Source organism: Littorina saxatilis, linkage group LG13, assembly GCF_037325665.1.
Source record: "Littorina saxatilis isolate snail1 linkage group LG13, US_GU_Lsax_2.0, whole genome shotgun sequence".
Classification (NCBI taxonomy): domain Eukaryota; kingdom Metazoa; phylum Mollusca; class Gastropoda; order Littorinimorpha; family Littorinidae; genus Littorina; species Littorina saxatilis.
The window spans coordinates 3,736,904-3,751,081 of NC_090257.1; the positions used below are offsets into that span (position 1 = coordinate 3,736,904).

The following is a 14,178-nucleotide window of genomic DNA, read 5'->3' on the forward strand; positions in this document are numbered from 1 at the left end:
AATAAAATCAGAATAGAACTGCAAAAATGTGTAAGCAGTCTGCAGAATGAAACAGCATTGATTAAAGAAGTATAGTCTCAATATTTGACCATTGATCCATTTTAGGAATACTGCCAACATGAAAGTTAATGTGACAAAACAGTTTGTAACTGCCAACATGAAAGTTAATGTGACAAAACAGTTTGTACATTTCAGCTGAGAAGGCTCTGTGCATGATACCCGTCGAGGACATTCTGGCTGTGGAGCGGCTCCAAGAAGACTCCTTCAAAATGAAATATGTGAGTCATACGTCTTTTGATTAAGCTATTAAGCTTTTTGCTCAGGTTAAGTTTTAAGCGCACAGAATGAATCCTGCACTTGTAGTAGCCAGTAATAGCTTCAAACAACCTCTTACAGGTTTACCCTACTATCTTCTCAGAAATTGCTAAACTTCAAAGGAACATTTGGTTCGAGTTGCGCTGAGTTTACACTTACAAACTAACTGGATTAGTCTCTATGAATTTCCAGCTTCCCCCCCGCGGGTTAGGGGGAAGAATTTACCCGATGCTCCCCAGCATGTCGTAAGAGGCGACTAACGGATTCTGTTTTTCAGATATGGGACTGGTCCGATTTTTATCGGAATTCCGATATTTTCCTTAGCTCACAGACCATTCTTGAGATCGATGCAAATTCGTTGAGAAAAAAGGGGGGAGGGGGGTGGTGGTATGAACCGTTCAGCTGAAGCTGTCTGCGTCTGAAGTCAGTGCATTCGCACCCCAGCACTCGCGTGAACCCATAGGTGGTGGTATGAACCGTTCAGCTGAAGCTGTCTGCGTCTGAAGTCAGTGCATTCGCACCCCAGCACTCGCGTGAACCCATAGTAGTATCATGGGTCGCGTTTGATTGGCTGTCGATCTCCGACGATTATCGCCGGGGCTTAATTATTCACCGATGGCGGTTTGTGGGTTGTTTTGATTGGCTGCCGATCTCCAAACGCCGAAGGTGAAAAAGGTAGCATCATGGCGTCTGGATTCCGTATTGTTTTGTCGGCTGTGGAAGCTCTTACGATCGACCACCAAAGTGTGAAAAACAAGTGGAAAGCCAACTGGCTGTCAGAAGAAGTGACTGTCACTATCAACAAGAAAGTATCGCCAAGATATCCATTCCCGGTCAGGCCATGTGCACGTGGTGCGACAACGGCCACTGCTTGGTGAAATACGGACTTGGTGTAGCATCTATGCATGGGGCAAGCTAGGAAAAGATAACTCTCGCTGCAAACCACGCCCACTCAAAAATCCGGTCGGCGATTTGGCTCCGGACCCCAGGGTCAGGTTACGGCAAAGTACGTCGATTTGAGTGGTTGGTTGTGGACGATACTGACCGGTACCACTAGCAGATACATAGGGCTAGAGGTGCATCGACATTTTTTTCGCCAGGTCGCGAGAATTCTATAAAATAAATGCAAACGAACTTTTGTCATTTTTTTGAGTCACTTGAGAAAAAGTGACTCTATGTAATCGGTCAGTGTTAGTCCGGCCGGTCGGCCGTCCGGCCGGCCGTCCGTAGACACCACCTTAACGTTGGACTTTTCTCGGAAACTATCAAAGCGATCGGGCTCATATTTTGTTTAGTCGTGACCTCCAATGACCTCTACACTTTAACGATGGTTTCGTTGACCTTTGACCTTTTTCAAGGTCACAGGTCAGCGTCAAAGGAAAAATTAGACATTTTATATCTTTGACAAAGTTCATCGGATGTGATTGAAACTTTGTAGGATTATTCTTTACATCAAAGTATTTACATCTGTAGCCTTTTACGAACGTTATCAGAAAAACAAGGGAGATAACTAGCCTTTTCTGTTCGGCAACACACAACTTAACGTTGGGCTTTTCTCGGAAACTATAAAAGTGACCGGGCTCAAATTTTATGTGAACGTGACTCCCAGTGACCTCTACACTTTGACATCTGCTTTGGTGACCTTTGACCTTTTTCAAGGTCACAGGTATGCTTCAGGTATGCATTGTGTTGTGAATAGCAATTTCTTCCTGTCCATCTGATGCCTCATATAATATTCAGAACTGCGAAAGTGACTCGATCGAGCGTTTGCTCTTCTTGTTCTTTTTGCGATAGGGCGAGTGCACCACCGAAATTAGTTGATGAGAACGTAGTCGGGTGTTTCATCTTTCATTAGCAACTGAAAAAATAAGGGGAAAGTTTTGTGTGTGTGTGTGATTGTTATAAATCACACTTTTGTTTAAAATGCTAAAACATATTATTCTTGTGGGTTTTATAGCTTTTTAAAAAGGCATGATCTCATTTTTTGCTATCAGGAGAGGCCCCAAAATGGCCTTTATAATTCTAACATTCATTTTCCGTCAGGGGGGCGAACCCCCTACCGGGGCGTTGCCCCTGGACCCCGGCTCACTTTCCTACTTTTTGAACATTTGCTGGTCTCATGTCTGTTTCTCTTTTTACCCTTAAGTGTTTCTTGTATCGAATATAGTCAATGTTTGTAAAGATTTTAGTCAAGCAGTATGTAAGAAATGTTAAGTCCTTTGTACTGGAAACTTGCATTCTTCCAGTAAGGTAATATATTGTACTACGTTGCAAGCCCCTGGAGCAATTTTTTGATTAGTGCTTTTGTGAACAAGAAACAATTAACAAGTGGCTCTATCCCATCTCCCCCCCTTTCCCCGTCGCGATATAACCTTCGTGGTTGAAAACGACGTTAAACACCAAATAAAGAAAGTAAGAAAGATTTCCATCTTCCTCTTCTTCTGCGTTCCGGTCGCCATGCCAGACTGTCAAGGTTGCTGATGTGATGAAGTCTGCAGTTTACCGCTGGGCCCCACAGTTTCCCCTCCAGGTCCACCATCTCTGGCCAGAATTTGCAAATTTCCATCTAATATAAGGCACAAAAAAAGAAATAGTCTGTTTACGGTATTCCGACCGACCCTTTTTTTTCGCGCGACCCTAGACTTTTTTTTGGCATTTGGGGGGGGGGGGGGGGGGGGGGGGGAAGGTTTTTTTTTGTGTGCAAAATAACGTAAAAAATATGTTTTTTTTTGGGGGGAAAAAAAAATCCCGACCTACCGACCCTATTTTTTGGGCCTATGTTACCGTAAACAGACCTCTTTTTTTTTGGCCTAAGTGTTCACAAAGCTTCAAAATAATTGATCGTGCCTACTGTGCATTGCTGTCTGTCCCCTTTGTTGTCGGGCTAGCGGTAAAGCATTCTGTCTGGTGCTAGGTGCTCTTGTTGTACAAATGTTACTGTTGGAATGCCATTTGATGGGTTTTGTGTTGTAAGGGACTTACTGTGTTTTGTTGTTGTTGGTGTGTCAACAGATGTTCCAGGTTGTACAGCAACACAGAGCTCTCTACGTTCAGGCCAGCAACTGCGTGGAAGAGAAGGAATGGTTAGTGACTTTATTTTTTGTGGATTTTTTGCTTTCAACAACGGTAGTCCCCCGAAATCGGCGTATGCTACCTGAATGGCGGGGTAAAAACGATCATACACGTAATAACCCACTTGTGCAAAAACATGAGTGAACGTGGGAGTTTCAGCCCATGAATGGAGAAGAAGAAGATATACCGGAGGGGTGTATGCTGTGATGTTCTACTGGTGGGATTAAGAGTGAGAGTGTGAACCAGTAGCTTGCAGTCATATAAGCATCATATTTTGATGGGGAGGGGTGTATGCTGTGATGTTCTACTGGTGGGATTAAGAGTGAGAGTGTGAACCAGTAGCTTGCAGTCATATAAGCGTCAGATTTTGATGGGGATGGGTGTGTCAGGGGGGAGAGGGGTGCTTGAATTTGCGATGAGCTTAGTTCCTTCCAGCATTTACGATATTATTTAGGTTTCTTTGATGTTATATTTGACGAAAGCCAAACATTTGGCTCTCTTGTCTTTGTGTAACATTTTGAATGGAACAGTTGCTTGATGGCGAATGTGAACCTTGAGAGAGCGTAAAGCTTGTAACATTTTGAATGGAACAGTTGCTTGATGGCCAATGTGAACCTTGAGAGAGCGTAAAGCTTGTAACATTTTTAATGGAACAGTTGCTTGATGGCGAATGTGAACCTTGAGAGAGCGTAAAGCTTGTAACATTTTGAATGGAACAGTTGCGTGATGGCGAATGTGAACCTTGAGAGAGCGTAAAGCTTGTAACATTTTGAATGGAACAGTTGCTTGATGGCGAATGTGAACCTTGAGAGAGCGTAAAGCTTGTAACATTTTGAATGGAACAGTTGCTTGATGGCCAATGTGAACCTTGAGAGAGCGTAAAGCTTGTAACATTTTGAATGGAACAGTTGCGTGATGGCGAATGTGAACCTTGAGAGAGCGTAAAGCTTGTAACATTTTGAATGGAACAGTTGCTTGATGGCGAATGTGAACCTTGAGAGAGCGTAAAGCTTGTAACATTTTGAATGGAACAGTTGCTTGATGGCGAATGTGAACCTTGAGAGAGCGTAAAGCTTGTAACATTTTGAATGGAACAGTTGCTTGATGGCGAATGTGAACCTTGAGAGAGCGTAAAGCTTGTAACATTTTGAATGGAACAGTTGCTTGATGGCCAATGTGAACCTTGAGAGAGCGTAAAGCTTGTAACATTTTGAATGGAACAGTTGCTTGATGGCGAATGTGAACCTTGAGAGAGCGTAAAGCTTGTAACATTTTGAATGGAACCGTTGCTTGATGGCGACTGTGAACCTTGAGAGAGCGTAAAGCTTGTAACATTTTGAATGGAACAGTTGCTTGATGGCGAATGTGAACCTTGAGAGAGCGTAAAGCTTGTAACATTTTGAATGGAACAGTTGCTTGATGGCCAATGTGAACCTTGAGAGAGCGTAAAGCTTGTAACATTTTTAATGGAACAGTTGCTTGATGGCGAATGTGAACCTTGAGAGAGCGTAAAGCTTGTAACATTTTTAATGGAACAGTTGCGTGATGGCGAATGTGAACCTTGAGAGAGCGTAAAGCTTGTAACATTTTGAATGGAACAGTTGCGTGATGGCGAATGTGAACCTTGAGAGAGCGTAAAGCTTGTAACATTTTGAATGGAACAGTTGCTTGATGGCCAATGTGAACCTTGAGAGAGCGTAAAGCTTGTAACATTTTTAATGGAACAGTTGCTTGATGGCGAATGTGAACCTTGAGAGAGCGTAAAGCTTGTAACATTTTGAATGGAACAGTTGCTTGATGGCCAATGTGAACCTTGAGAGAGCGTAAAGCTTGTAACATCTGAACAGGCTTAGTCTGATTAGTGTGTATTTTTTCAAGTAAAGTATTCCTTTGTCTGTGTGACAGGCTGGACATTCTGACCAAAGTGTGCAAGTCCAACAAGAACCGACTCAAGATGTACCATCCGGCCGCCTTCATCAACGGACACTGGCTGTGGTGAGTGAACAGTGTCGTGACTTCGAACAACGTTCCAGTAAAGTGTAAATGGTTTGTGCATGTGTTGTAACTTTGGAAAACAGAACAAGCTTGGGATTAGCCCAAATTGTCACCACACTGAGAGGTATATTGACAGGCTAATACAGAAAAGAACCACACAAGGTGTCCTTTATGGGGAGATGTCCTCTGGTTATAGGGTCTCACTTGGCATGTACCCCTGTATGAAAGTACATACTCTCTGATGAGAGGACACTCTTGCTGGATTTCCGGCATGATCAAAGCTCAAGATATCCTTGACATCACCAGATAGCATGATTTTGCATCCATTTTTTCAAAAGTTTTTCAGGGGGCATGCTAGAAGATGTTTTAAAAATAAATCGATCATAATCTCATGCCTGATACTGGCTGTGTGCTGATTCCAGCTGCAAGAGTGTTGACCCCAATGCAGCGGGTTGCAGCCCAGTGACGGGAGGAGTACCTGTGGCTGAGATTCAGGTGGACATTGACCCGGACCGAGAGCTGGAGAAAGTCCACTCCCTCTTCCTGGCTCACATGGACCGGCTGGACTCTCTGCAAGGTGAGGGATTGACCTTGAAGGACGCTTCTTTGGCTTTGTCCGAAACACTTTGGAGAATTGTATTGAAGAGGTGTGGAGTTATTCTCATGCAGTCGCTCCTGTGTGTTTAGTTCTGCAGGCTTACTTGAGAGAACGAGAGAAAGAAAGAGAGAGACATGCATATATACACACGGACACACAAGTATGCATGCACACACGCGCACACACACACGCAGGCAGGCTGGCATGCACAAGCCAACATTTGGCCATCACCCACCCCCCATGCACTCCTACACCCTCCCCCCCTACCCCCATCACTACCCCATCTACATCCCACCCTCACTCCTCCCACCACCACAGACAGACTGACACTATTGTTAGATTCTTTGTTTTGATGATAAATGGTTACCATTAGACATCGATAGAAAGAAAGCCATGGTTGAAAATGCAGCGAAGAAGCTGCTGTACTCTTGTAGTGAAACATCATAATGATCTTTCTGTGTCTTGTTTTGATAATACAACGGAACCACTTACCTTTCAGATCCTGTTTTCCCAGATGTCATAGCCTCTGTTAGGATATGCGCCGAAATGGCTGCGATCTGCTGGCCGATGTGAATGCGTGATGTATTGTGTAAAAAAATTCCATCTCACACGGCATAAATAAATCCCTGCGCCTTGAATATGTGCGCGATATAAATTGCATTAAAAAAAATAAAATAAAAAATCCCTGCGCTTAGAACTGTACCCACGGAATACGCGCGATATAAGCCTCATATTGATTGATTGATTGATTGATTGATTGATTGTTAATTTTCTTCTATTTTAAGACTCCTTCCTTTTTGAGACCTGATTTTCTGAGACTTTTGACGGGGGTAAAAGGGTGTTCCACTGTAGCGTGAATAAGTTATAGATGTTACAGATGCTGTGCTTGTTCTTTCCTAGCTTGCTTGAAGACAGGCCAGGGTAAGCTTTATGTCGTATTAAGATCTGTTGTTTGGTCTCTTTAATGTACCCATAGCTCATTCAGTGTGAATCAATTAACAAGAAAATGTAGTTTATGGAATGTTTAGTTATAGACAATACGAAACATTCACCAGTACATCAACCTCTTGATGCAGAGATTGAATAGACGAATTGTGAAAATAACTTTGTGGGCTTTGTATGGATTGTGGGAGAGTTACCTTTTCTTGCATAATTGCAGACAAACAATGGAATGACCAATCACTTGCGAGGGGTGTGCCGAAAACATGTGCGTGTCTCCACGTGTTTCCGGCACACCCCTTGCTACCGACAGAGTTATTTCCGAAAATCGTCTATTCAGTGCCAACTCAGCGAAGATCTTTTATTTGTCATAATTATTTGTATGTCTGTCCACTGCAAAGATCATTAGCATAGGTCGACAAACTCGTAAATGTTTCGTTTGGTCTATAATTAAACGTTCCACAAATGAACCTTTCCCAGGTTTTTTACATTTAGTCAAGTTATGACTAAATGTTTTAACATAGAGGGGGGAATCGAGTCGAGGGTCGTGGTGTATGTGTGTCTTGTGTGTCTGTGTGTATGTGTGTGTGTGGAGTGTGTGTGTAGATCGATTCAGAGTAAACTACTGGACCGATCTTCATGAAACCTGACATGAGAGTTCCTGGGAATGATATCCCCAGACGTTTTTTTTTCATTGTTTTGATCAATGTCCTTAATGACGTCATATCCGGCTTTTTGTAAAAGTTGAGGCGGCACTGTCACACCCTCATTTTTCAATCAAATTGATTGAAATTTTGGCCAAGCAATCTTCGACGAAGGCCGGACTTCGGTATTGCATTTCAGCTTGGTGGCTTAAAAATTAATTGATGACTTTGGTCATTAAAAATCTGAAAATTGTAAAAAAAAAATAATTATAAAACGATCCAAATTTACGTTCATCTTATTCTTCATCATTTCCTGATTCCAAAAACATATAAATATTTTATATTTGGATTAAAAACAAGCTCTGAAAATTAAAAATATAAAAATTATGATCAAAATTAAATTTTCGAAATCAATTTAAAAACACTTTCATCTTATTCCTTGTCGGTTCCTGATTCCAAAAACATATAGATATGATATGTTTGGATTAAAAACACGCTCAGAAAGTTAAAACGAAGAGAGGTGCAGTAAAGCGTGCTATGAAGCACAGCGCAATTACCGCTACCGCGCCAAACAGGCTCGTCACTTTCACTGCCTTTTGCACTAGCGGCGGACTACGTTCAGTTTCATTCTGTGAGTTCCACAGCTTGACTAAATGTAGTAATTTCGCCTTACGCGACTTGTTTTTTCTTGAATTTTGAACGTTGGCAGTCTATCTGTTTCGGATTTCATTCATCGTGATATTTTGTTTTATCACACAAACCTTTCATTCATCGTGATATTTTGTTTTATCACACAAACCTTTCATTCATCGTGATATTTTGTTTTATCACACAAACCTTTCATTCATCGTGATATTTTGTTTTATCACACAACGGTGATGGCGCTAGTATTTTTTCAAACCGGTACACCCAAGATACTGGTACCCCAGTTATACATACATGTACCGTTGATGGCGCTAGTATTTTTTCAAACCGGTACACAAACTTTTATGATGTAAACAGTCCAGAAAAAAACCCGGTAGGCTGGTCATTGGAACCAGTTGGAGTCCCACTCAGAGTACTGGTGTTATTGTTCTACCAGCAAAAAAAACCATTGTGTCCAAACCTGGAACTAAAAACCCAGGAGCCTCAAACCTAAACATACCTTGCTGAAAGTTTTAAAACATAGACTGATAGAGTGTCAAACCAGAAATCGATTTTTCCCAAAGCAGAAATCAGGAAGAAACTAAATAAAATAGCACCCTTGCAAAAAGTTGAACTATTCCTGAAAGGTTTGTGTGATAAAACAAAATATCACGATGAATGAAAGGTTGTGTGATATAACAAAATATCATGATGAATGAAAGGTTTGTGTGATATAACAAAATATCACGATGAATGAAAGGTTTGTGCAGCATTGGCGTTAACCGGTAATTACCGGTATTTTACCGGTTGAGACGAGAAATTACCGGAACAAAATTGGCTGCCGGTTTGACCTACCGGTTGTTTTTAGAACTACCGGTTTTTAGTTCCAGGTTTGGACACAATGTTGCCCTAGCAACACACACACACACACACACACACACACACACACACACACACACACACACACACACAATGTTGCCCTAGCAACACACACAAAACGACGTTAAACACCAAATAAAGAAATAAAGAAAGTTTCGCTTTCAGTTGTGTTTTCCTAGGTAGGCACACAAAGACACTCACTGCAAAACAAAACAAAAAGAAACAAAAGCACTAGACACGAAAGAAAAGAGGGAGACAGTTACAAAGTCTGTAAACATATGTTTAAAATCGAGCAGCAAAATAAAGAGGGTAAGCGTTGACATGATTTTATTGGCGATGCCACATGAAAGGTAATGTCTGGAAACAAACGGAAATGCACACAAAGTTTTTGATCATAGGCAGCCTTTTAACTGGAGTAGGGATCGACAGATACTCTTTTGCATTTGAGGATGTTCGCTGTTTAGGGTGTGTCTGTGCTGTCGTACAGCTCTATTTTTTAAATAGATTTTTTTAATCTTTTTTTTGACTCACATGCGAAGCAAAAGTGAGTCTATGTACTCACCCGAGTCGTCCGTCCGTCCGTCCGTCCGTCCGTCCGGACGTCCGGACGTCCGTCCGTCCGTCCGTCCGGAAAACTTTAACGTTGGATATTTCTTGGACACTATTCAGTCTATCAGTACCAAATTTGGCAAGATGGTGTATGATGACAAGGCCCCAAAAAACATACATAGCATCTTGACCTTGCTTCAAGGTCAAGGTCGCAGGGGCCATAAATGTTGTCTAAAAAACAGCTATTTTTCACATTTTTCCCATTTTCTCTGAAGTTTTTGAGATTGAATACCTCACCTACATATGATATATAGGGCAAAGTAAGCCCCATCTTTTGATACCAGTTTGGTTTACCTTGCTTCAAGGTCAAGGTCACAGGAGCTCTTCAAAGTTGGATTGTATACATATTTTGAAGTGACCTTGACCCTGAACTATGGAAGATAACTGTTTCAAACTTAAAAATTATGTGGGGCACATGTTATGCTTTCATCATGAGACACATTTGGTCACATATGATCAAGGTCAAGGTCACTTTGACCCTTATGAAATGTGACCAAAATAAGGTAGTGAACCACTAAAAGTGACCATATCTCATGGTAGAAAGAGCCAATAAGCACCATTGTACTTCCTATGTCTTGAATTAACAGCTGTGTGTTGCATGACCTTGGATGACCTTGACCTTGGGTCAAGGTCACATGTATTTTGGTAGGAAAAATGTGTAAAGCAATTCTTAGTGTATGATGTCATTGCTAGGTTTAGGTCAAGCATGTGAGTCGTATGGGCTTTGCCCTTCTTGTTTTATCTTGTATATATCCCAAATAGATAGTTAATAATTTTGTTTTGTTTCAACAATGTGTAGTTTCTAATGTTTGTTTGTTTCAACAATGCGAGATGTTTAATCATCACTGCATGCTGTATTCTCCTGCCCTTACATTGTCAGGCTATCGTGACAGATTAACTGCTGTACTTTTAAACGTGGTATCATTTAAAGATCTTGACAAATTCAGTACGCTACTTGTTTGCATTGATATCTGCACTTTTTGATTAATTCTGTTTGTTGTTGTGCCCACAATAACATAATTTCAGTAACAAATGTTTAGTTATGTTAATTAGATAGCATCAAGTGTTTAGTTGTGCTAATTATACAGTGCTAGTTTTGCCAACAAATGTTTAGCGGTTGTGCCAATTATGCAGAGCCAATTTCAGTAGTAAATGTTTGGCTGTTTTGCTGAGTGGGAGCCAATGTGTGCAGATAGAATGAAGAAATCTTTACCTAGCTATTATTTTAAAAAAACATCTGAGATTTAGTAGTGTAATGTTATCTGTAGTCTAGTGGATAACACTACTGAGCTGAATTTGTGACACAGTTCATAAAGTATGGCTGATTGGTGAGTCTGAGTCAATGTGTGCAAATAAAATATATCTTTATCTAACTAGTGTGAAAATACCATCTGAAATTTAGTAGTCTACAGTAGTATTATCTGTAGTCTAGTGAATTGGAGCTGAATTTGTGACACAGTTCATAAAGTATGGCTGTTTTTTTAAGATTCTAACTTCAGTGACAATCAACTGCTGGTGAGTAGGTTATAAAACCATTCTTATTTTTATCATTTTTTTCTGAGAGTTTGTGATGGATGATGGAGTGAACATGGCTCAGACACTTCACAAATATTTAAACCTGCTTTCTCAGGCAGAATGGGCTGTTCCATGTGATAATTAACAAGTGAACATCTGATCAAATTTCTTTCATTTTTTCAGAGGCGTGTGGTGCACAGGTGGTGTATGCTGGAACGACGGAGGAACCGCGAGCGAGCATGATCGTTGAAGACCCCCAGTCCTGTTTCCAGACGGTCAACCGCATCCAGACCTGTGTCATCTCTCTCGAACAGGAACACAAGCAGTACCTTCGCATGAAGCAGCGCTCTACAGTCATAGGGTCAAGGTCAGTGACATAGTTACTGTCTTTTTCTTCTTCAGCGCTCCAGAAATTCTGGTGACGTGTGAGCTCGTTTGCCCATTTGGGTTCCCCACACTATACTCTGAGAGCATAGTCAGCTTCACTCCGCTTTCGTTGGGTAGGCATGCTGGGTATTTTTGTGTTTCCATAACCCACCGAACTCCGACATGGATTACAGGATCTTTTCCGTGCGCACTTGGTCTTGTGCTTGCGTGTACACACGAAGGGAATTAAGTCACTAGCAGGTCTGCACATAAGTTGACCTGGGAGAATGGAAACATCTCCACTCTTAACCCACCAGGCAGCAGCGACCGGGTTCGAGCTCACGACCTCCCGATTAGGAGGCCGACGTCTTACCACCTTGCCACTTCGCCCGTCGACATACGGTCAAAGTCAGGGAAAGATAATACAGTCGAACCGGCCCCAGCGACCGCCAGCCCATTAAGACCACACAGAAGGATCCCAGGCGCTTTTTTGCTAAGGCCAAAAAAAAATTGTCTGTTTCTGGTAACATGGCTAAAAAAAATAGGGTCGGTAGGTCGGGATTTTTTAATTTTTAAATTTTTTTTTTTTTTACCCCAAATGTAGACCAATAAAACTAACTTTAAAAATCGCGCAAAGAGACTGGATTCACTATACATAGAGACAAGACACTCAACACATTTACAAATCGTCAGCGGACTTTCGTTTTCACACGTTTTTGTTGTTCATTTTCTCACCCTGTCCTTTACCACCAAAAAAAAAAAAAAAAAAAAAATTTGAGTTTGGAAAAAAAAAGTTTAGGGTCGGCGCCGAAATTTAGGGTTGGTCGGGTGACCAGAAACAGACAATTTTTTTTTTTTTTGCCTAAATAATTCACCTCTCCATATGGTCTCTAGTGACCACTTTAGCCTGTCTCTTGGGTGGTCGTTATAGACAGATTTGACTGGAACAGAATAAGTCGTTATCTCATTGGCTTGGAAAGTGTAATGTCTCTGCAATAGGAACACAGTTCTATGAACCAACGCTCCACTGTCATAGGCTCAAGGTCAGTGATGCAAGATCGAATGATTAAGAATAATGATAAAATTGTGGCGTTAGCTCTTTTAAAATTCATGACTATCTTCTGACTAGAACAGTAAAACAGACATCACCCTTGTATGAATCAAGCTCCACTGTCGTAGCTGTAAGTGTAAGCTCTCTTTCAAAGGAAGCCAAAGAGCATCTTGCTATGAAGCTAGCCTGTACTGTCATAGGGTCAGGTTCTATCATATTCCTCAGGCTGTACTGTCATACGGTCAGGTTCTATCCTATTCCTCAGGCTGTACTGTCATAGGGTCAGGTTCTATCCTATTCCTCAGGCTGTACTGTCATAGGGTCAGGTTCTATCCTATTCCTCAGGCTGGACTGTCATAGGGTCAGGTTCTATCCTATTCCTCAGGTTAGTCCATAATAGGCTTTACCTTGTGTGCCTCTAGGACTTTAAAAATTCATTGCAATAGGGTCAGGGTCAGTGGAATAGGTTCAAGTCAGTAAGATTTGATTAACATGAGCAAGGTGATGTCATTGATTTTGTATTGAGAGGGAGAGTTTTGTCATCAAGCTGATTAATGAGGGAAGAATGTTAATGAACGCATCCTTGGGTGATGCATAGATATGAAATGCACCCATTGAGAACGGTCGTTTTGAAGAATTTGTTTTTAAGTTTGGATGGCAGTCGGTATGGTAAAGCAAAAGCAGTTAGTTTGTTCCCCTGTACTTGTTGTACCTGCTGTAACTAAAAATCAAACAAAAAACGTGCAAAACAAATAGAAAACACAACAGCGACCAGGGTTGGCAAATTCTTCATCAAATCTTCAAGATGGTAATAACTAAGTCTAACACGTTGTAATGAAATCATGTGTGTTCCACTTTCAGGGAGGCGCCGATAGGTGATGATACCTGCGGTATGCTGCTGGGACCACAGACGCATTTATAGCAATGAGTCGCCTCCAACGATGCAGAGATTTTGTGTATTCATCAAATGGTACCGGATCATGGTGAATGCAGTAGGACTGTAGGACTTTGAGAGTACAGAAAAGCTTGCAGAAAAGTGTTGTCATCGGACAGTACCAACGTCACACAAGAAGGTCTGAGTGAAGGACATTACCTGGGGCAAACTGTGTGAGTGGCAGCTCTATTTGCAAAGAAGTCTTCTTGTTGTTGACTTTTGACTGTGTGCACCATGGATATACTATGACACACTGCACGATTCCCACTCCAGCCTGTGCTTCTCAGAAGTGACTGCTATGTTGTCTCATTGTGACGATGTGCGCCATGGATATACTGTGACTAGCGTAGATCTACTGCCATATACACTGTATGGTTCCCACCCCAGCCTTTAATCTTCAGAAGTGACTGGTGTGTTGTCTCATTTTGACGGTGTGCGCAATGGATATACTGTGACTAGCGTAGATCTACTGCCATATACACTGTATGATTTTGACGGTGTGCGCCATGGATATACTGTGACTAGCGTAGATCTACTGCCATATACACTGTATGATTTTGACGGTGTGCGCCATGGATATACTGTGACTAGCGTAGATCTACTGCCATATACACTGTATGATCTTGACGGTGTGCGC

General features: G+C 41.6%; 1 protein-coding gene across 1 annotated transcript in view; it reads left to right on the plus strand.

Moving 5' to 3' along the window:
• Positions 1–14,122, plus strand: part of LOC138946301 (ras GTPase-activating protein 3-like) — a 40,872-nt gene extending 26,750 nt beyond the window's left edge. The window contains exons 19-24 of the mRNA XM_070317839.1: positions 196–278; positions 3,328–3,398; positions 5,293–5,382; positions 5,805–5,959; positions 11,374–11,557; positions 13,469–14,122. Coding sequence (XP_070173940.1) covers positions 196–278; positions 3,328–3,398; positions 5,293–5,382; positions 5,805–5,959; positions 11,374–11,557; positions 13,469–13,529 — 644 coding nt within the window. The 3' untranslated portion in view covers positions 13,530–14,122. The remainder of the gene's footprint in view (positions 1–195; positions 279–3,327; positions 3,399–5,292; positions 5,383–5,804; positions 5,960–11,373; positions 11,558–13,468) is intronic.
• Positions 14,123–14,178: the final 56 nt, after the last annotated feature.